General features: G+C 32.9%; 1 protein-coding gene across 1 annotated transcript in view; it reads left to right on the top strand.

The window, feature by feature from the left end:
- Positions 1–20,463, top strand: part of syt9b (synaptotagmin IXb) — a 45,885-nt gene extending 25,422 nt beyond the window's left edge. The window contains exons 4-7 of the mRNA XM_051100058.1: positions 9,470–9,590; positions 11,762–11,933; positions 14,576–14,705; positions 19,948–20,463. Coding sequence (XP_050956015.1) covers positions 9,470–9,590; positions 11,762–11,933; positions 14,576–14,705; positions 19,948–20,019 — 495 coding nt within the window. The 3' untranslated portion in view covers positions 20,020–20,463. The remainder of the gene's footprint in view (positions 1–9,469; positions 9,591–11,761; positions 11,934–14,575; positions 14,706–19,947) is intronic.
- The last annotated feature ends 3,345 nt before the right edge of the window (positions 20,464–23,808 follow it).

Here is a 23,808-nt window from a genome sequence, read left to right as displayed (position 1 = left end):
ATTTTTGTCTTGCTTTAATTTGATCAACTAATGTTTTTTTCATTACTTTAACTTGTTAAATGAATGTAAATAGTTTCAACTTCATTTACATAGTATATCTAAAATATCTAAAAATCCTTGAAACAATATGGATTTACTTGAGAAGCAACACTAAAGAACATGTTAAGAGTTGATTTAAGAGAATATTTAAATTGAAATAAAATATATTAATGTAGATTGTTCTTGATAATTATTCATTTCAGATAGTAATAAAAACTGTAATTTTAACTAATTGAGAAGCAGCACTGCATGACATATTAAGACTTTTCAAAGAATGCATATTCAGTGCAAGTATATTTTGTTCATGCTGCACTAGTAGATTTTTTTTCACTTGATTTACATATAAATAAGCTAGAAAAATGAAACAATCTGGCAGTCATAAGTGTAAGACAAAACACACTTATTCAGGACAAAAACTATGAAAAAAGTGGTAATATTTTATGCAGTGATACTTCTCAAGTTAAAGTACACTGCTGTTCAAAAGTTTGTGATTTTGAATGTTTTTTTAAAGGAACCTCTTCTGTTCATAAAGGTTGCATTTATTTATCAAAAATACATTAAAAAAAACAGTAATATTATTAAATATTATTACAATTTAAAATAATGGTTTTGTGATTTTTATATGCTTTAAAATATAATTTATTTCTGTGATGCAAGCTGAATTTTCAGCATCATTACTCCCAGTCTTCAGTGTCAAATGATCCTTCAAAAATCATTTTATTATGCAGATTTGTTTTGGAACCTGTGATACTTTGGTAAATAAAAAGTTTCAAAGTACAGCATTTATTTTAAGTAGACATCTTTTCCAACAGTATAAGTCTCTATCACTTTTTACCAATTTACAGCATCCTTGCTGAATAACAGTATTAATTTCTATACAAAAAAAGAAAGAAAACAAAATAACTGACTCCAAATTTAACGGTAGTGTATAATGTTAAAAAAAGATTTCTATTTTAAATAAATGCTGTTTTTTTAACGTTTTATTCATCAAAGAATCCTGAAAAAAAATTTAACAGGTTTCAAAAAAATATTTAAAAAAAACAACTTTCCAACATTGATCATAAATCAGCATATTAGAATCATTTCTTAATTAAAAGAATGATTCTGAAAATTCAGTTTTGAATCCCAGAAATAAATTATATTTTAAATTATATTAAATTGCAATAATATTTCACAATATTACTGTTTTTGATGTATTTTTAAATAAATAAATGCAGCCTTGATGAACATAGGTCCTTTAAAAACTCTTTTAAACTTTTTTCGATTAGTTTTTCTTGTTTTTTTAGTAAAAATGGCTAATCGAAAACTTTAACTATAAGAAGTCGTTTTTATGCACCGTATCCAAGTGTTAAAATCCATGTTCAAACTTGGCACGTGCAAATGTGTCCTGACACGTTTGATATCAGTGTCAATGTATGTATGAATATGAGCATATGTTTTGAACATAAAGGTTTTTCTGTGAAGACTTTGATCATTTTAGTCACAAAAAGTTACTATGGCTTTATAATTTATCACTTCTATGAAGCTTTTTGTCCTTTTTTTGCGCTTATAAGCTTCTAATCATGCTTCACCTTAAATAGAAAAATAGCAGCATAAACGTTCTTTAAAATTAATTTTTTTGTTTCATGTCTTCAACTATTTAGAACAACATGAAGGTGAGTAAATGATGGCTTTTTAGTGAACTAATCCTTTAAACAAAGGCCTCTAGCTTTTTATTCCTTCATTTTGTGAGCTGCTTGCTTTAAAAGACAAAGCATTTGTCATTATAATGAAGCAACCAGGATTTGGCTTGATGAGAAGAATCCAATTTAGGATTTAATTTGCAACAAGAGTCAACCTCTCTTACCTCTCTGTTAATAAAGGCTGCGCTTCGTATGGATGAAACGGAGGCAACAAGAGGAAACATTACCTTGCTCCCTTACCCACACTCCCTTTCTTAGACACTAATTATTATGTGCAAAAAACAACAAACACAAACTGCTTACATTACATCAAGCCCACAGGCCATTACTTTTATTGATCTTTCAGCAAACTTCTATGATGCCATCTAATATGAGAAGAAATATGATTCAAGTAAAATTGCCAGGAAAAATAATTTTTACCATTTTTAAAAGCAAAAAAACTGTGGCTACAATGCAAAGTTGGTTGCTTTTTTTCAAAGGATTCTCTTAGGGGTCTGCGTTTATTTGATCAAAAATACAGTAATATTTTAAAGTATTATTATTATAAATATATTTGTTTCCTGTGATGCAAAGCTGAATTTTCAGGATCAGTACTCCAGTCTTCAGTGTCACATGATCCTTCAGAAATTATTCTAATATACTTATTTGCTGCTTTTATTTGCTTATTTGCTGTTACATATTGTCACATACATAAACATATTTTGTAACATTACATGGATTTACTGTCACTTTTGACCAATTCATTGCATATTTGTTAAAACTAAATTTAAAAAGTATTTTTTTTCCAAAAAAATATATATATATATTAAAAAACGTTTAAACCGTAGTCTATATTTCTACTGAGGAACACAAAAGAATAGGCCTAGATGAAAATATAGCTACAAGCAGCGATTACTGGAGTTCAAGTGCTTTAAGGCAATTAAGCACATCTGAAAGCCATTAGATATTATTTAACAAGCCTGTAACCACCTAAATCAATGATTTAAAAAAGCATTTTTGCTTTTTTTTTTTTAGTTATAGAACCAACCTTGCATGCTTGTTTAGAATCACCTGTGCCATGTGCTTACCAGGTTTTGTGAAGTTTTGAGTTTTCATTTAAGCTTTATAGGCTTTTGGGTATATTTGGACAGGCCGCTTTTCTAAATTACCTCATTATAGCTTCCCAAATGGTAAATTTCATCTTTTTTTTTGATAATTATTGTCCTAGAGAGTTCAGAGAATTGTACTGCAGTGTTTTTTTAGAACTAGATAGCAAAAGTAGGTTTTCTTCTCAATTATTAACAAACAGTTTGATTGACAGCAGTGGTTCTAGAGGCAGAGTTGTTTGGATTAAGGAGGTCTAACGCATGATACAAATTTCATGTGTATGTGTGAAAAAACGTGCAATATACAATCGTTTACGCCCTTGAAAAATGAGATATCGCCGCCCCCAAAGTGGATGATTTCAATAACATCTCTCACAGAACTTTAAGGCCATGAATCAAACAGGCCCACTGAGTTTCGTTAACCTTGTCTAATAGGTCCTCAAAATTCATCGGCCAATGGCGGCCATGTTTTTTGAGACACGCAAATGTCCTTATAGACACTTGTGGCACTTTGGGCCAAGACCGTGCGTACTGATTTTCATGTTGATAGTTTAATTTTGGAGAAACAGTTGCATAGTTATAGCCGTTTTTATGTTTATTCCCGCTTATAGCGCCACCAAGTGGCCAAGCTCCGCGACTTTTTTTCATGTAACGTCTCGGTTACAACTGTAACCCTCGTTCCCTAAAGGAGGGAATGGAGACGTTATGTCAATATAGACGTATTTGGGGTACTACTTGGGAGCCCAATCACCTCCGAGCTTAACAAGAAAAGGCCAATGAAATTGGTGAGTGGAATTTGCATGCCAAGCCACTCCCCCATACATACAGGTATATAAGATATTAGGGGGAACACGGCGAATAACCATGGAGAAAAAGCTAAAACATTCTGCCACAACCTTTAGGGCAAAAGTTACAGCTATTTTAGTAAAAGCTGCCCTGCCCCTTTCAAACAATTTGGCATCCATTTGCGACGGTGAGTCGAAAGTTAAACTGTTTTTGATTAATTATTGATATTCACTCTCCGGAGAATCTTCCTGCACTTGTTTGGTTCAGATCGGGCGAAAAACCTAGGCAGAGTTTCAAGTATCTACGACTTATGGTTTGGTCTGCCTGATCAGTTTTATGTGGAGATTGCTGATCCTTGGCCATTCTAACAATTTCAACAGGGTTTCTGTGCTACACGCTTCAACCCCTAAAACAAGTGAGATCCAAACATGTTTTTTGGCCCCATTAACTTATTTTCTTTTGAGTTTTGCAGAAGAAAGTCATACTGTACATGTTTGGAACTAATTGACAGAATTTTCTTGTTTAGGTGCACTATCCTTTTAAATATGCCAATGATGTTAGGAAAGGTTTAGGAAAAACCTTTAGAAACAAAGACCCACCTCTGTACATGGTCATTTTGCATGATGGCAAACTGATACTTCATAAGTGTTTGAACTGGGTGTTTGAATCTTTCTTCCTGCATTGAAAAGGCAATTAAAGGTGATGGAGAACTAGTTTAGACTGTGAAAGTGCACTTGAGCCTGAGTTCTGTGAGGCAGGAAAACACCAACCAGTTCATCCCTGTAGAGCATTAATGAACACGGCTCTCAGCATAGCCGTCAGGAGCGGACGCAGCGCTGCGACCTGGCCAGATAATGAGCCTATCTCTGCTGCTTGCTTCTTTGACCTTTCTGCTTCACCGTAATAGACGGAGCCTCCCACTGTGCGAGAAGCCCGAGGGCTCTGAACTGCTCAGGATGGGACTGATCTATCTTAACAGGCCCTCTGAGCTCCTCAAATACACACAATCACAGATGATTAGATTTGTCAGGAAGCCTTAGAAGCCCAATGAGGTGTGCTGACCACTCATGCAGTTTCCTTTACAGTGCCCAAAGTCACTTCGAGAACGAGTTTTTACATCCTTGTTTCAACATCATTAAAAGGATAGTTCACCCAAAAAATTATTTACTCACCCTTAAGCCATCCTAGGTGTATCGACGTAGTCCCCAAACTTTTGAACAGTAAATGTGTAATACTTTACAGTGCAGGACAAAGTTTTTCCTGTAATGCCGAGTAATGGGCCACCTGCAACTTCGAGATCTTATATCCGTAGGGGGAAGAAAGATATGGTAGGCTAAGTACTGATAAAAGTTCTTACATGCTCTCAGCAACACTACACACCCATTTGATCCCAGTGCAGAGCGTGTCCATTAACATAGATCAGTTAATAATTGACAGCACGTGAAAGTTCTGGCAGCTGTGGGATCGGCCAACGCTTGGCTGCCTTGTGCATTAAAGGCCTATTTGGGTTCAGCACACACTTCGATTCATTACTAATGTATGGCCGTCATCTTCTCTTCCATCCTGTTGTGTCATTGCATTAACGCGCTGAGATGAACCGCAGAACAGCATGTATGCATAACACTTGACTACTGGTGACCCGCGAAACTACAAAATTACCTAGATCACATTGGTTATATGGTGATTGTGCTCTGGGGTAATGCATTTAACCCTGGATTGCTTCAAATGGCTTGACCAAGCAGCTAAAGGGATAGTTCACTCAAAAATGAAAATTCGGTCATTAATATTCACCCTCATGTCGTTCCAAACTCGTAAGACCTTCGTTCATCTTCAGAACAAAATCCGTTGAAGACTGACACAGAAGAGAAGAAATTGTTGAATAAAGTCGTTGTTTTTGTTTTCTTTGCACACAAAAAGTATTCTTGTAGCTTCATATAATTACGGTTTGTCACATGGACCTTCTCCAAAATCGCATTTTTAAAGGCCTAAACATGCTTGAAAACTTATGAAACTTTGTACACGTGCCAAAAGTAGTGAAAATTTACATCTGATATGGGTTTCAGAAATAGGCATGTTAAAATGGCTTGATAGCACCACCTATAAAATTTCAACAAAGTGCCCTCGAGCTACATTTACATGTACGAAATTCGGTAGACACGTGTAACATGCCAGTACCTACAAAAAAGTCCCCTGGTACGAAGTCCGAAACCCAACAGCAAGTGTTTTGTTTAGAATTTTCTCTGCAAGTTTTGTGTCGTTTTTTGCCATTTTCAGGCATTTTTTTTTAAACAAACTCCTAGAGATTTAAACAGATCAACAGCAAATTTGGTCAGTGTAATCTAAAGCCCTTTGTGACTTTAAATTGCGAAGATCTTGAGTTTTTGTTGAAGGGTGTGTCCATGGTGAAACAGGAAGTTGTTATAATTCAGGCATACAATGTCCGATCTGCACCAAAAATTTCATGTTTAATAAGAGTCCTGTCCTGAAGAAATCAACATGCCCATATTCAGTTACTGTCATAGGACCACCTGCTGGCAACAGGAAGTGACATGTTTTATGCTGTAACAAACTCATCCTAGAGCTTTAATTAGGGCTGAAGCACCGGTGATGGGAGGACCCTATTGGAATTCACCCTTTGCAAAAACCCGCCCTCTTTAGTTACTGTTGCAATTCAAAAAATAATCACCGTTTTGTGGCTTTTTAATGTGTTGTGACCAAGCAGCAACCTCGCGGTCTCCCTCTTGAAGCCAACACGGAAGTGACTAAAACTGCAATTCATCGACTGGCCGCTAGAGACTGGCTGCAAAAGGGAGTCAATCCCATAGACTCCCCATGTTAAAATGCCCAACTTTACAGCAGAAAAAAAATATGTTTACAGCCTGGTTCAAAAAGTGGTTTTGGTCTATATAGCTAATTTTGCCCTTCATGTCAACTGTGAGGGGGGGGATTTTTTTTTATAACTCCTCTGTTTAATTTCTATTAAGCCTTAAAGTTCTGCATAATTTAGGGCGTGGCCATTTAAGTGACAGATGGATTGCCGCTGCTGTCACCACCATCGCGCTAGGTCGGGCGTGGTTTCAGCAACCAGCTCAACCCACGTCCCGCCTATTTGCCCATTTTCGATTATCCGGGAGTGACGTGCAATGGCGCGATTCCAAGATGGCGTCGGCTGACTCCCGCCCACTAAGAGCTTCAAAAATGCTCTTCAGAAACCTACGGGTGACATCACGTTTTTTACAGTCTGTGGTTGTGACAGATCACTGTATTGCCTTATTAGATCAATCTAAATGTAAACTGATTGTTTTTTCTTCTTCTTTACTTAAAACACAAAAAAAAAACATGAATCAACATGAGAATGTATTTTATTTCAACCGCAAAAAGATGTCAATATATGTAATTTTTCAAGTTTAATCCACCGAAGTTAACCTACTCTCCTATCTGATTTGCTTGTCGAACAGAATGGCAAATTTAATGTTATGATTGGTTAGATCGCCTGTCAATCAAGCTGTTTGTGAATGGTCAATTTCTCAGTGTATTCTTCTTCTTCTCCAGAATGAATCTTATTTTTGAGGGCCTAAACATGCTCAAACTCATTAAACTTTGCACACACGCCAAAAGAAGTGAAAATTTACATCTGATATAGGTTTTAGAAGCGGTTGTGGCAAAATGGCTCGATTGCACCACCTATAAAATTTCAACGAAGTGCCCCGCGTTATATTTCACATACATGTCCAAAATTCGGAACAAATGTGTAACACACCAATACCTCAAAAAAGTCGGTGGTACGAAGACCGAAACCCAACAGGATGTCTGTTATTTAAAATTTTCTCTGCAAATTTTGTGCCGTTTTTTGTGTTTAAGCTGCATTGTATTTAAAAGAACTCCTCCTAGAGATTTAAACAGATCAACACCAAATTTGGTCAGTGTAATCTAAAACCCTTTGTGACGTGAAATTGCAAAGATCTTGAGTTTTTGTTTGAAGGGTGTGTCTGTGGCGGCCTGACAACTTTCGATGTTTCGCCATAAAACAAGTTGTTGTTATAATGCAGGCATACATTGTCTGATCTGCACCAAAATTCACATTTGATAAGAGTTCTGTGCTGAACACATGCCCATGCCGATATTCAGTTACAGTCATAGCGCCACCTACTGGCAACAGGAAGTAATATGTTTTACGCTGTAACAAACTTCTATAGATTTAATTACAACAACATTATATTTGGTCATTCTAATCTAAAGGCCTTTGCAATGTTACATTGTGAAGATGTTGAATATCAAAATTCGATATTTCACCATGGGAATAAAAGTTGTTGTAACTCATACAACTCATACAAAGCCATACAATGTCCGATCTGCCTCAAACTTCACATGTTTGATAAGAGCCCTGGCTCGAACACATCTGAAGGCCCATATTCCGTTATAATCATAGCGCCACCTGTTGGAAACAGGAAATGACTTGTTTTAGACTAACTTAAACATGCAATGTCTGATCTGCCCCAAACTTCACATGTTTGGTAAGAGTCCTGACCTGAAGACACCTAGAGGCCAATATTCAAATATAATCATAGCGCCACCTGTTGGCAGCAGGATATGTCATGTCTTACACTAACTCAAGCATGCCATGTTCAATCTGCACCAAACTTCATATGTTTCATAAAAGTCCTGGCCTGAATACATCTACATGCCAATATTCGGTTATAGGCATAGCACCACCAGCTGGCAGCAGGAAGTTTGCCACATATAAATGACTTTGACATATTCCTCCTATATTTACTATATTAAAAGCATACGGGCCTCCGTTTGCTGTTTTCCTAATGCCACTGGGTGCGAGGGCCCTTTCATCACTGCTTGCAGCTTTAATTTATGTTGTATTCTAATGAACACTCATTATCATAAATTTGAGTGGTGTATGTGTGACAAGATCACCATTAAAGTGGTAGTTTATGCTTTGTTGGCTCCCAAAACACTGAGGCTCATGATGATGAGATGTTAATTATGGATGGCATTTTTAGTTTGTTATACGAACATCTCTCATTTAAAAAAAAAAGAAGAAAAAGTGCAAATTGTGGCTATTTTCAGAAGTGATAATTAGACAGCAGGTTTCTGCTCGCTGTTAGGAGTGGATAGCAAAGTGCAAAAACAGGATTCCCTTGAGGTGAAACACTTCTCTACTCTATTCTCTATAATAAATCTGTATTGAGTGCTTACTGTACATGTCAGGCAACCGTAATATCGTGTTTTATTTCTTAAATGGGCTGTTTCCATTTATATATTTCTTGCACTAAAAACGGTTGTCATTTAGCTGTAGGTGACTGTTTTGTACCCTCTTTCTGACCTTTTAAAATGAACAGGCTGTCGTTGCATTTGTAATAAGCTGCAGTGTTTACATGCAGGTTTGCTGCCGGGACAAATACGATTGGCACTGCACTATTTTTCAATAACTGCGTCTTTGGCAAACTTGAATTACCGTGTGACACATTCATAAAACAATATGTGCCTTTCAGCCTTTTGTTTGAAGAAACACCTAATTATACATATTGAATACAGGGTTTAAAGGGTTAGTTCAGCCAAATATGAAAGTTCTGTCATTAATTAAGACTTTTGTTCATCTTCAGAACACCACTTAAGATATTTTTTGATGAAATCTGAGAACTACATAGCTCTGCAAATAGCAAATAGTCCGTGACATCAGTAGTTCAGCCGTAATGTTATGATTCTACAAGAATACTTTTTGTGCCCAAAGAAAACAAAAATAACGGCTTTGACACAGAAGAGAAAAAATTGTGCAGTAAATATGTAATTTGCACCTAAATCAACTTTTATGATATGATTCTGAAGTTATTGTGTCCTGTTTCTGTTTCGTTGTGTTTCTTCTAGGATAATGTGGATCTGGGAGATCTGATGTTCTCTCTTTGTTACTTGCCAACTGCCGGCCGACTGACAATAACGATAATTAAAGCCAGAAATCTTAAAGCCATGGACATCACAGGAGCGTCTGGTAGGCTCATCACCGCCCTCACCTCTAAATGACTTATTGTGTCTGCGGTAATGATTTTTTGGTGTCATCATGACATGTTAAAACATAGGGCGCCCTGGGCTCTCTAAAAGAGCATTGATTTAATCGAACAAACACTTGAGAATGTGGCAGGAGATTTTACATACACAAGTAGTTGCTATGTGGGGTTGGGCAAAATCCAGAATTTCTTGTGCAGGTCCTCTAACCACATCTAACACACAGGATGTTGCACTGGAGTAGAATCAAATCAAGAAGAGCAATTAAGAATGTTTACAGAAGTGCTTTTCCACCATAGTGAATCAAAATGAATAAATAAATATTTAAAAAATAGAAATATTTCTTTTTAATAAAAAATTATTTGTAAAAAATATTATTGTTTTATCACACACACACACACACACACACACACATATATATATACACAGGTGTGCACATAAGTGGTCTGCAAGTCCAAAATAAGAAATGCGCTGTGAAAGTTGATAAATTGAGAACGCACATTTGTGTACCAACATGGTTGACAGCCGTTAATGCACAATTACTATTTTATATCGATAAACTGTAATACTGTATAAGATTTCTATTCAAACTAAAAAGCATAATTCTAGGCTATTCACTGCCTTTTTAAAGCACAAGCAAAATTTACTTTTGCAGATGCGGCGCTTCACTGGTACTCCACAACAAAAGGGCTAAACCCAGAACTCGTATACTTTGCCGTCAACCCGCCAAAATTACAGCTTGCTAATGTTAGGTTTGAAAATGATGAAAATTCATATAACAATTATTATAAATAATATCATTTTATTTTTAAGTTAATTACAAAATAATTGTATTTTTATTTAATACTCCCTTTTGATGTCAAAATATAATAGTATTACCACACTTTATTATTTTGTTTATTATTTTATTTAAAAAATAAAAAGAATTAAAATAAAATAAAAAACTAATTAAATGGAGTCCAAGGATGTTATTATCACTATTATTAATTAATTTTTTTATTTTATTTATTTTTAGATATATGTGTGTGTATGTATGAAATAATTATGTGTATATAATTAATAATACTTCAAATTTGATAAATATAAAAGTATTTTAATTTTAATATTTTTTTTTATTTCTAAATGTCTTTTTATTATTAACTACTATATAAAATATTTTATATAAAGTATTTATAATGCTAATTATTTTTTATTGTATAGTGTATGCAATTAATATACATTTTATTAATGCATTTAAAATTATATAATTATAAGTATATAAATGAGAAATTCTATAAATTAGTAATGTATAAATAAAACATACAAATTTCATTGCTATTTATTGTATGTTTTTATGAAAGCCTATTTCCGCCACTGAATAAAAAAATAAAAAAATTGCAACTTTTTTTTTTTCTCACAATTGCAAGTTTACATCTCGCAATTCTCATTTTTTTTCTCAGAATTGCGTGATACTTTTTACAGATACAGACTTTTCTCAGGATTACAAGGTGTAAATCCTATATTCTGAGAAAAAAATGTCTGAATTGTAAAATAAAATAAAAAGTCACAATTAACTTTTTTATTTTTTATTCAGTGGTGTAAATGGGCTTCCATATTTTTTACAATATCTAAATATTTTAATATATAATATATATATATATATATATATATTTATTTTATTAACCATTATATAAAACATTTAATAAAAAATAATTAGGTAGCACTTTGGTATAGGGAACAGTTTTCACTCTTAACAAGTTACTTATTAGCTGTTTATCAGTACTTATAAAGAGCACATTCTGCATTACCATATTCTACATCTCTAATCCTTAACAACTATCTTACTATTAATAAGCATCAAATTAAGAGTTTATTAATGTTAATGGTTTGTTAATAGCAAGAACTGGACCTTAAAATAAAGTGTGACCAATAATGAATAATGCTAATTTATTTATTTTATTCTTTATTTATTTTATTTTTTGCCAAGGTGGAAGAACCCTTCTGCAAATATTTAAAAAAATATATAAGTTTTATATCAGCCCATTTTAATTCACTTTTCTAAATTCTTATTCTGCCGTTCCTGCATCCTGTTTGAACCCCATTTCATATTCAGCTGGGAAGAAAACGTAAAAGCCATTTTAATTAACTTCTAAATATGTGCTTTTTCTGTCTTTTCAGATCCTTATGTAAAGGTTTCTATAATGTGTGACGGTCGGAGACTGAAGAAAAGGAAAACATCAACGAAAAGAAACACTCTCAATCCAGTCTACAATGAAGCCATTGTTTTTGATGTTCCACCTGAGAACATTGACCAAATAAGTCTTTTAATAGCAGTAATGGACTATGACCGGTAAGATACTAATGTGTCTTATTAGCTTCTAACTAGCGACATCACTCACATGTTTGTCACATTTACAACCAAACAAACTAAAGCAATGATCAAACACATTCAAATATGTAGCAATGGGAAGTCTAATAATTCATTTCAGCAAATTGGTTTGTTCAAACGATTCAGTTACTTGAACAGATTCAGATTGGTTGTGCACTTTTAGTTGTATATTTGACATCTGTAAATATACTTGTAATGCCTTAAAGGGACAGTTCAACAAAATATGAAAATTCTGTCATTGATTTCTCACCCTCATGTCATTAAAATAGTCCATGTGATGTCAATCATTCAACCGTAATGTTATGAAGCTACAAGAATACTTTTTGTGCTCAAAGAAAAGAAAAATAACAACTTTATTCAACAATTTCTTCTCTTCCTTGTCAGTTTTTGCCATGCGTTCACTAGAGTACCACGACGCACTGATGTCACATGAACATGTTTAACGATTTTTGGGTGATCTTTCCCTTTAAGTAGCTTCAATATAGCTACACTGTGAAAAAACAATTCGAGTCAACAAATAATTTGTTATCCGGCTGCCTTAACATTTCAAGTTCAGTCAACTCAAAAAAGTTTAGTCAACTTGAAATGTTAAGTTGTACTAAGTGACAGCTTAAATATTTGAGTTCATTTGAGTTCAACTTAAAATTTTAAGGCTGCTGAGTAACAAGCCCAGCTTTTAAGTTTAACAAACCAAATAAATTCTACAAATATATATAATGTAAAAATAAAACCAAAAATTGCTATTTATTTAATTTTTACAGTATCAGATATATAATTATAATTATATGTTACAAATATATATATATATATATATATATATATATATATAATGTATAAATAAAACAAAAAAAATGCTATTTGTTTTGTTTTTACAATATCCGAATATTTTAAAAATATTTTCTAACTATTATATAAAATATTTATTAAAAAGAATTGATGCTAATTGTCTTATTTATATAATAATGTATGTGTGTATAATTAATAATAATATAAACTTATTTATTTTTTATATCTTATAATTAAATTATATAAATGACAAATAAATTGTATATATATATATATATATATATATATATATATATATATATATATATATATATATAATTCATTTATTTATAATTAAATTATTATTATTTTTTTTTATGGAAGTCCATTTTCTCCACTGATTTTTTTTTAAAAAAAAGGTAATTGTGACTTTTTATCTCACAATTCTGACCTTTTTTTTGCAATTTTGCAATTTCAAGTTTACCTCCTGCAGTTCTGACTTTTTTTCTGAGAATAGTGAGATATAAACTCGCAATTCTGAGAAATAAAGTCAGAATTAAGAATTACAAAGTCTGAATTGCGAAATATAAAGTCACAGTTCTAACTTTTATTCTCAGAATTGCATATAAACTCGCAATTGCAAGCCCAGCTTTGAAGTTTAACAAACCAAATTGTTTGTTTAGTCAACTCAAATGTCTAAGTTTTCACTTACTGTAGTACAACATATTTAACTTAAAACTTATTTGAGGCGACTAAACCTAAAATTTTAAGGCTGCAGGGTAACAAATTATTTTAAGTTGACTCAACAAATAGTTTTTTTTTTTTTTTTTTTTACAGTGTAGTTACTTTTCATTAGCATCTTGTACTACTATGTTTTTAGCAACTGTAAAAAATAAAAAACACAATTTGTTGAGTCAGCTTAAAATAATTTGTTACCCTGCTGCCTTAAAATTTTAAGTTCAGTCAACTCAAATAAGTTTAGTCAACTTGAAATGTTAAGTTGTACTAAGTAACAACTTAGATATTTGTGTTTGCTAAACAACCCAGCTGCCTTAAAATTTTAAGTTGATTCAACTCAAATATCTAAGCGGTCACTTAGTATAATTTAACATTTCAAGTTGAATAAACTGTTTTTGAGTTGACTGAACTTAAAATTTTAAGGCAGCCAGGTTACAAATTATTTTAAGTTGACTCAACAAAATGTTTTTTACAGTGTATAGCTTGGCTATAGTTTCGCTTGTTGAAATAACCAACATATGCAAGCAGGAAGCATCCAAACCAGCATAAACCAGCTCGGTCTTGTGAGATAAGCCTGTCTTTTCAAAGTCGCTTCCCCGACACTATTGTTAGCCCTTCAGTTTTAGTAGAGCTAATCCAAACGTACAGCCAGCAGCGTGGAGGGAGCTAGTGAGTGCTCGCTGTCAAATTTGAACTGAAAAAGTGTCTCATTTAAATTAAATATGCTTTTAATTTTTGCCAAGCACAGTGCTCAGAGACTATAGAAGTTTATTCTTAGTGCTGGTGGGTGATCTGAGGAACAGCCTGAGCTGTATATTCCCAGTGCAGCTAGAGATTCGCATCCGATTTAGATCACTGTCCTGTTTGAGAAGTACGAACCGTAGCGGTTCAGTGTCTCAACGCTGCTGCACAAACAAATGAATAGAGAATGAATGGAGACTGAGAGATCAAGTGTCCTTGTGATGCATAGAGTGAAAGGTATATAAAAATAATCGAATTTTCATTGCTAAATGTGTAGACGGCAGTTTAAAGTTGGAGGGAGACATTGTTTGGGTTCAGCTGTCACATTTGAAGCTTGGATATGCTCTTCTCGTTCACAGCGTAGGTCACAATGAGGTTATTGGCGTGTGCCATGTGGGAAACAGAGCTCAGAGTTTGGGACGCGATCACTGGAATGAGATGCTCACGTACCCACGCAAACCCATCGCCCGCTGGCACCCGCTTGTAGAGGTACGATTGTTGAGCTCACGATTATTGCTTTGTTTCAATTTCAAGACCTAGATTCACTTACAGCCTGTTAATTACGTTTACTGACGTTTTGAGGTCTTCTGAATCAGGTAAATCTTTAAATTTACTCTTGGATCCAGGCTGTTTATTCTGGGTGTTCTTCCAGATAATATAAATAATAAAAGGCATATTCAAATGTTAATAGACGTATCTATTTTGCAAGCTAAAAGGCACAATGACATCTTTTGGGAAAACGATAAAGAAGCACACAATATGATGAAATGTCTTCATGGATAGCAATGGGAAAGATGATATATTTTAACAAAATGACATTGAGAATATAATGGAGGACCAAATGCCTTCTCCAGTGTATATGGATGTGAAGTATTTCACTCCCTTCTATACTCTAAATACCTGTTGGTTTAACTCACATTTTATTTTTATGTTTTATTTTATTTTTGGATTTATTTGCTATAATTTAATTTAATTTAATTTAATTAATTTGTTTATATTTTTATTTACTCTTGTTTATTATTAATTTATATTAATTTAATTTAGATTGCATTGTATTTGTATTTATTATTATTTAGTTTGTTAATTATTTGTACTATACACCATTTTCAATGTACACTACCAGTCAAAAGTTTTTGAATAGTAAGATTTTTAATGTTTTTTGAAGAAGTGTCTTCTGCTCACTAAGCCTGCATTTATTTGATCCAATACAGCAAAACCAGTCAAATATTATTGAAATATTTTTACTATTTAAAATAACTGTTTTCTATTTGAATATATTTTAAAATGTAATTTGTTCCTGTGATTTCAAAGTCATTTTGTTAAAATATATCATCTTTCCCATTGCTATCCATGAAGACATTTCATCATATTGTGTGCTTCTTTATCGTTTTTCTGTTTTGTTTTTTTTTCTGTACTTTGGATAAAACAAATGCAGGCTTGGACTTCTCTAAAGAACATTAAAAATCGTACTGTTCAGAAACTTTTGACTGTTAGTGTTCAATCTTTTTAAACTTATTGAAAATACACACAGACTTGACATACTTCCCATTTTATTGTAATTTTGGATCTATTTGTTATAATTTAGTTTTTATTTGTTTATAATTAAATATAATTAATTTTTTATTTATATTTAATTTTTATATTATTTTGTTTGCTTTTTTATTATTATCAATTTATTTATACATTTACGTTTAATAATCATATTTTATTATGTATTTTTTATTTTGTATATTTTCTTATTTTTGTATTATCTGTTATTTAGTTTATCACTTATTTTTTATCATACGCTTTTTTAAATGTACATTAATTTCAAAGTTGTGGAAAAAAACAGAATTTTTTACTTGATTTTTTTTTTTTTTTATTTACTATAATTTAATTTAAATTTATTTATAATTAAATGTTAAATTATTAACAATTTTTAACATTTACATTTATTTTCAATAATTGTGTTTATTACTTATTTGTTTTATACACTATTTTTAATGTCTTCAAAGTTGTGGAAAATACACACAGACTTGATGTATTTTGATTACATTTGCTTTAACTCCCATTTTGTTTTATTTTTATAATTTATTTTTGTATATATTTACTGTAATTTAATTTTCATGTATTTATTTAGAAGTAAATAAATTGTAATAATAATAATACTATTTTTATTTGTTTATTTTTATTTGCTTTTATTGTTTATTATCATCAATTTATTTATATATTTACTTTTATTTTGAATCATATTTTATCATGTATTTATTATTTTGTATATTTTATTAATTTAGTATTATCTGTTATTTAGTTTATTACTTCTTTGTATTATAACTATTGTTCTTTAAGTTGTGGAAAATGCACAGACATACTTAACATACTTTGATATTACATTTGCATTAACTCCCATTTTATTTTATTTTATTTTTTTTTTTTTTTATTTGGTATAATTGAATTTAAATGTATTTTTTTATAATTAAATACATTTTAATTATAATTTAATTTAATTTGTTTACATGATTTCTATTTGCTTTTATTATTTATTATTAGCAGTTTATTTATACATTTACACATATTTTGAATCATTTTTTTATGTATTTATTTTCTATATTTTCTTATTTTTTGTATTTATTATTTTGTTTGTTTATTGTTTTCAAAGTTTCAAATATGCAGACTTGACATACCTTTATATGACTTTTACTTAATCTCCCATTTTATTTTATCTTGTCTCGATATTGATAAAATAATAATCATAAAAATGTTTTTTTAAATAATATTTTATGTATTTCTTAGTTTTTATATTAATTTTTATTTTTTATTATTTACTTTGTGCTTGTTTGTATTATGCACTTTTTTTTCATATGCATTCTTTTCATAGTTGTGGAAAATACACACACTTTGCCACATTTTAGTCTTATTTACTCAACAGCAATAGTATCCTACTTCCTTTTTATATCTCACTGTGACTTTTATGGTAGGCCAAATGTCTGAACACCAAATAGGTGTTGTTGAAATACATTCATATCATTTACATTTACTATTATGCAATGAACAGACTCTTTTATCCAAAGGAACATTTTATTGAAGGCATAATACAGCACGTTAAATGTGGTCATGCATTCTCCGGGAGTCGAACGGAGGCCGTACTCTACTGTATGTGGCTTTCTGACATCCATTAAGTTCACTAGATGTTTTTGTTTTCATTTCAGGATTGGAAAGGAAGTTTTTAGTTCTAAAAGTTTCAGTATGTTTACATGAGATTGGATTTTCTCATCATACGCTGTCTTGATTACATCATGCAAAACAGCATTGCTAATGTTATTAGACTCAAACCTATTAAAAATTTAGCTGAGGAAACAAACCATAAAAGCTTGTGAAAAGTTATTTCAGGTGATAATATTTCGTCAGAAAAGCCCACTTTAAAGGAGAAGTCCACTTCCAGAACAACAAATTACAGATAATGTACTCACCCCCTTGTCATCCAGGATGTTCATGTCTTTCTTTCTTCATTCGTAAAGAAATTATGTTTTTTGAGGAAAACATTTCAGGGTTTTTCTCCATATAGTGGACTTCTATGGTGCCCCGAGTTTGAACTTCCAAAATGCAGTTTAAATGCGGCTTAAAATGATCCCAAATGCGGTTGTAAACAACCCCAGCCGAGGAACAATGGTCTTATCTACCAAAACGATTGGTTATTGTCATAAAAATAATACAATTTATATACTTTTTAATGTCAAACGCTTGTCTTGTCTTGCTCTTCCCGACCTCTGTTTATTTCCGGTTTATGACAGTTAAGGTATGTCGAAAAACTACCATCACATGTTCTCCCTTAACTTCAAAATCGCTGTTTTACCTTTTTTTGTTAAAGGGGTCATCGGATCTAAGTTCACTTTTCCATGTTGTTTGAACATTAATGTGTGTTGGCAGTGTATGTACAAATCTACCCTATAATGATAAAAATACATGCAGTGGTTTCAAATCGAGCCGTTCTCAGATTCCTGTTGTCACACCCTCAGAGGCCGCTCCCACGATAGTTGATTGACATGAGCGTTTACCTCAGACCAGCTGTCACAGTCGGCCCTCTTTGTTTTGATGCCAGAGCAGGGATGTAAGTTAGACAAGAATATCTCTGATTGAGCAAATGAGGTGTTGTGTTGCTGGATGTAATAATGAACATAGTGGTCGTCATTTACTCCCAACATCTGAGCCGCTGAAGATGCAGTGGATTACGTTTGTTTGTGAAGGGAATGCGCCTCCCGATCTACACATATCCGTCTATGTTTGTGCGAATCATTCGTGATCCAGCTTCACCTACAGCAGAAGTGAGTATAAGGGTTTGCGATCGCCTTTCCTAATAAAGTGCTAGTTAGCAAGTTTAGCGGCTAAATGCAGCTAAAGTAAACAGGCTTGTCTCTCCACAGAGAGAAGAGAGGGGCGGGGCGAGCAGAGCTCATTTGCATTTAAAGCAGCCTCCACCAGAAAGAGATTATTTTTGCAGAGCTGATTTTGACAAGGTAAAAAGGGTGTTGTTTTACACAACCGTTGAGAATTTTTAACCAAAGTATATTAGAGACTTTTCATTAAGACCCTAAAGAATCATATCAACTTGTGGAAAATGGGCATCCAATGACTCCTATAAGAGTGTTTGATCTTCTTTGCATGTTCACTTTGCAAAGACTGGGTCGGTACTTCTGCAGCGATGTAGGATGATTTTAAAGTGATTTTTGAAGTTGAGGGAGAAAATACGATTGGAGTTTTTCGACATACCCTAACTGTCTTGAGCCAGAATACACAGAGTTCAGGAAGAGCAAGACAAGACGAGCATTTGAGATTAAAAAGTATTTAAATTGTGTTTTTTTTAATGAAAATAACAGAGCGTTTCGCTAGATAAGAGCCTTCTTCCTCAACTGGGATTGTTTACAACCGCATTTGTGATCGTTTGAAGCTGCATTTAAACTGCATTTTGGAAGCTCAAAATCGGGGCACCATATCAGTCCATTATATGGAGAAAAATGCAGAAATGTTTTCCTCAATAAACATAACGACTGAAGAAAGAAAGACATGAACATCTTGGATGACAAGGGGGTGAGTTCTGGAAGTGGAGTTCTCCTTTAATGGCTTATTTATGTTTACCTCCAACCCTTCTGAGGAATCCCATAAAGTCTCTTAAGTTAACACTCATTTTCATCATCTCCTTTTTTTTTTTTCCAAGTCTTTTCACACATTACTGCTCTGAAATCTTGTTTGCAAATCTTTGACCTCTCAGAAGCACAGACTACACATCTTCAATAATTCACAATCCCTGTCCTCCTCAACCATCTTATGCTCCCGGAGCCGCCATAATATTAAACCAAAGGGAAGCCAGAACCTCGATAGCCTCGGCATGACTCACATAAACAAAACAAATGCGAAAATCGCATCTTAGAAGATGCGGGTCAGCATTACTGTACGTCGAACAAAACAAAGACATTTTAGGGAAAACTGAGAGCATTTAGTGAAGATTTCAGCTGATTTTTGCAGCCGTGGCACGATCGGAATTGTTTTCGAAGGCAAAACGAGCCATTTAGCCCCTGAGAGGACCATTGCGACAGTACGCTCGTAATGACATTGCAGCGCTTCAGCCCTTCAGTGTCACGGAATTCAATTTCGTTTCCTCCCACGATGTGTATTACGTCTGCGCTTTAAATATGATTCTCAGCATCTGATCTGATTTGAGTTCTCCTCAGCTAACCCTGGTTTTTCTCTCCGGCAGTGGGTTGGTCAGAGCACGGCCGGCGGTAGCCAAGGCTCCTGTAATTCCCTGAGGACCCCTCCTTCCCCGTAATGGATGCCGTCAAATTTCTGCCACCCGGCATGGTCCGATTCACAACTTTAATGAAAAGGAAGGTGCGAGAGAGAGACAGATATCTCGGTTCGGTGAAAGGTCACTTTAAATGTGTGCACACACACACACACTCGGTGCAGTAAACACCCAGGACTCTTTAGACGTAAGATTTCCTGGCTAGGAGAAGAGTGTCAGGTCCACTGCATGTGAAGTTGAGCGTGCGTGAGCGGCGTTTGGTTATAAGACGAGCCTTGAACATTGTTCTGCTTTTGTTGACAACTTTAGTTGAGAGGTAAGTATTTTTGACATTGTCATGTTTTCTGTATCTGTATAACACATTGTAATACACTAATATTGTTTGAAGTGTAGTGCATGGGGTCTATTTTGTGGTATTTTATTGTAAAGTCTTACTGTATAAAAATATATAAGAAACGCATAAGACTCGAGTCATGATTTATGCCAAGAACTTTGATCATTTAAAATGTTTATCATTCAGAAGTTTGAAATTAAGATTTTTGTTGAAAAGGACTATTATGCTCATCAAGGCTACATTTATTTGATCAAATATACAGTAAAACTGATTTTTTTATTTAAGATGTAATGTATTCCAGTGATGCCAAAGCTACATTTTTAGCAGCCCTTCATTTTGATCAATTTAATGCATCCTTACTGAAAAAAAATATAACATTCTTTAAAAAAAAAAAGAAATAAAAACTTTGGGACATTTCATTTATTATAGTTTTTTGTTTATTTTATATTTTATTTTATTTATTTATATATTTTTTCAGATGTTTAAATGTGTGTGTGTGTGTAGTGTTACGCTCTGTGGACATTAATTTATTTTAATGTTTATTTTATTTTATTTTTTTCAGATGTTTAAATGTGTGGGGTTTTTTTGCATACTCTGTAGACATTAATTTATTCAATTTTTTTATTTATTTTATTGTTATTATTATGTTGTTGTTTATTTGTTTTTTGTTTTGTTTTTTGTTTTTTGTAATGTATTCCTGTGTTGGCAAAGCTGAATTTTCAGCAGTCTTTCATAAATCATTGCAGAAACCATGCTAATATGCTGATTTGGTGCTCAAGAAACATTTATTTTAAATATTAATATTGAAAACAGTTGTGCTGCTTATTTATTTATTTATTTTATTTTATTTAGATAAATAATAACAATGAAGAACATCTGTTTGAAATAGGTCTTTTTGTAAGTTATAAATGTCTTTTACTGTCACAATTTAATGCATCTTTACTTCTCTTTTTTAAAAAAAAAAAAAATGAACAGTAGTTTTCCGGATGTTTAAATTGTTTAAATATTTACATTTAATATTTATATTAAACTAAATTAAATTATACTAAATTAAATTATACTTTATATTATTTACTTATTTATTTAATTAAATAATTATATTATATTAATATTAACAAAATAAACATTTTTTTTATTAAATTAATTTATGTTTAGCCTTCAAGTATTTGTCAGTTAACCAAACATAGCTTAATTTATTTTTTAAATATTTGTAATATTTATATTAATAATAACAAATTAAATTATATTAGGCCTTTTAAGTATTTGTCAATAAACCAACGTAACTTTCTTTTTTAATATTTATGTTATTATTGATATCAAAATAAATTTTATCCAGCCTTTCAGTAAAGCAAACATGGCTTCATTTTTTAAATATTTATGTTAATATTTATATTAAACTAATTACATTATATTTGGCGTAATTATTTGTCAATTAAGCAAATATTAATTCTTTTTTAAATATTTATATGAATGTTAACAAATTAAATATTTGGTTTTCAATTATTTTTCAACTGAACTAATATTGCTTCATTTTATATATATATATATATATATATATATATAAATAATTTACCTTTTTTAAATATTTATGTTAATATGTATAATATGTTTTGTCAATTCGGCAAACATTGATTTTTGATGTATTTATAAACATTGATATATTTATTTATCCTAATATTATATTAATATTAACTAAATAAAATTAGATTTGGCCTTAAAGTATTTTTTAATTGAATATACTTCTTTTTTTTATTAAATTAAATAATATTTAGCCTTCAAGAATCATATATATATATATATATATATATATATATATATATATATATATATATATATACAGTGGGTAGGGAAAGTATTCAGACCCCCTTAAAATTTTCACTATTTGTTATATTGCAGCCATTTGCTAAAATCATTTAAGTTCATTTTTTCCTCGTTAATGTACACACAGCACCCTATATTGACAGAAAAAACACAGAATTGTTGACATTTTTACAGATTTATTAAAAAAGAAAAACTGAAATATCATGTGGTCCTAAGTATTCAGACCCTTTGCTGTGACACTCATTTATTTAACTCAGGTACTGTCCATTTCTTCTGATCATCCTTGAGATGGTTCTACACCTTCATTTGAGTCCAGCTGTGTTTGATTATACTGACTGGACTTGATTAGGAAAGCCACACACCTGTCTATATAAGACCTTATAGCTCACAGTGCATGTCAGAGCAAATGAGAATCATGAGGTCAAAAGAAACTGCTGAAGATCTCAGAGACAGAATTGTGGCAAGGCACAGATCTGGCCAAGGTTACAAAAAATTTCTGCTGCACTTAAGGTTCCTAAGAGCACAGTGGCCTCCATAATCCTTAAATGGAAGACGTTTGGGACGACCAGAACCCTTCCTAGAGCTGGCCGTCCGGCCAAACTGAGCTATCGGGGGAGAAGAGCCTTGGTGAGAGAGGTAAAGAAGAACCCAGAGATCACTGTGGCTGAGCTCCAGAGATGCAGTCGGGAGATGGGAGAAAGTTGTAGAAAGTCAACCATCACTGCAGCCCTCCACCAGTCGGGGCTTTATGGCAGAGTGGCCCGACGGAAGCCTCTCCTCAGTGCAAGACACGTGAAAACCCGCATGGAGTTTGCTAAAAAACACCTGAAGGACTCCAAGATGGTGAGAAATAAGATTCTCTGGTCTGATGAGACCAAGATAGAACTTTTTGGCCTTAATTCTAAGCGGTATGTGTGGAGAAAACCAGGCACTGCTCATCACCTGTCCAATACAGTCCCAACAGTGAAGCATGGTGGTGGCAGCATCATGCTGTGGGGGTGTTTTTCAGCTGCAGGGACAGGACGACTGGTTGCAATCAAAGGAAAGATGAATGCGGCCAAGTACAGGGATATCCTGGATGAAAACCTTCTTGTTTTGCTCAGTGCTCAGGACCTCAGACTGGGCCCGAAGGTTTACCTTCCAACAAGACAATGACCCTAAGCACACAGCTAAAATAACGAAGGCGTGGCTTCACAACAACTCCGTGACTGTTCTTGAATGGCCCAGCCAGAACCCTGACTTAAAACCAATTGAGCATCTCTGGAGAGACCTAAAAATGGCTGTCCACCAACGTTTACCATCCAACCTGACAGAACTGGAGAGGATCTGCAAGGAGGAATGGCAGAGGATCCCCAAATTCAGGTGTGAAAAACTTGTTGCATCTTTCCCAAAAAGACTCATGGCTGTATTAGATCAAAAGGGTGCTTCTACTAAATACTGAGCAAAGGGTCTGAATACTTAGAACCATGTGATATTTCAATTTTTTCTTTTTTAATAAATCTGCAAAAATGTCAACAATTCTGTGTTTTTCTGTCAATATGGGGTGCTGTGTGTACATTAATGAGGAAAAAAATGAACTTAAATGATTTTAGCAAATGGCTGCAATATAACAAAGAGTGAAAAATTTAAGGGGGTCTGAATACTTTCCGTACCCACTG

This window comes from Labeo rohita, chromosome 25 (genome assembly GCF_022985175.1).
Source record: "Labeo rohita strain BAU-BD-2019 chromosome 25, IGBB_LRoh.1.0, whole genome shotgun sequence".
NCBI classification, from domain to species: domain Eukaryota; kingdom Metazoa; phylum Chordata; class Actinopteri; order Cypriniformes; family Cyprinidae; genus Labeo; species Labeo rohita.
Note: the sequence above shows the minus strand (reverse complement) of the source record. Positions and strands in the feature narration are given on the sequence as shown.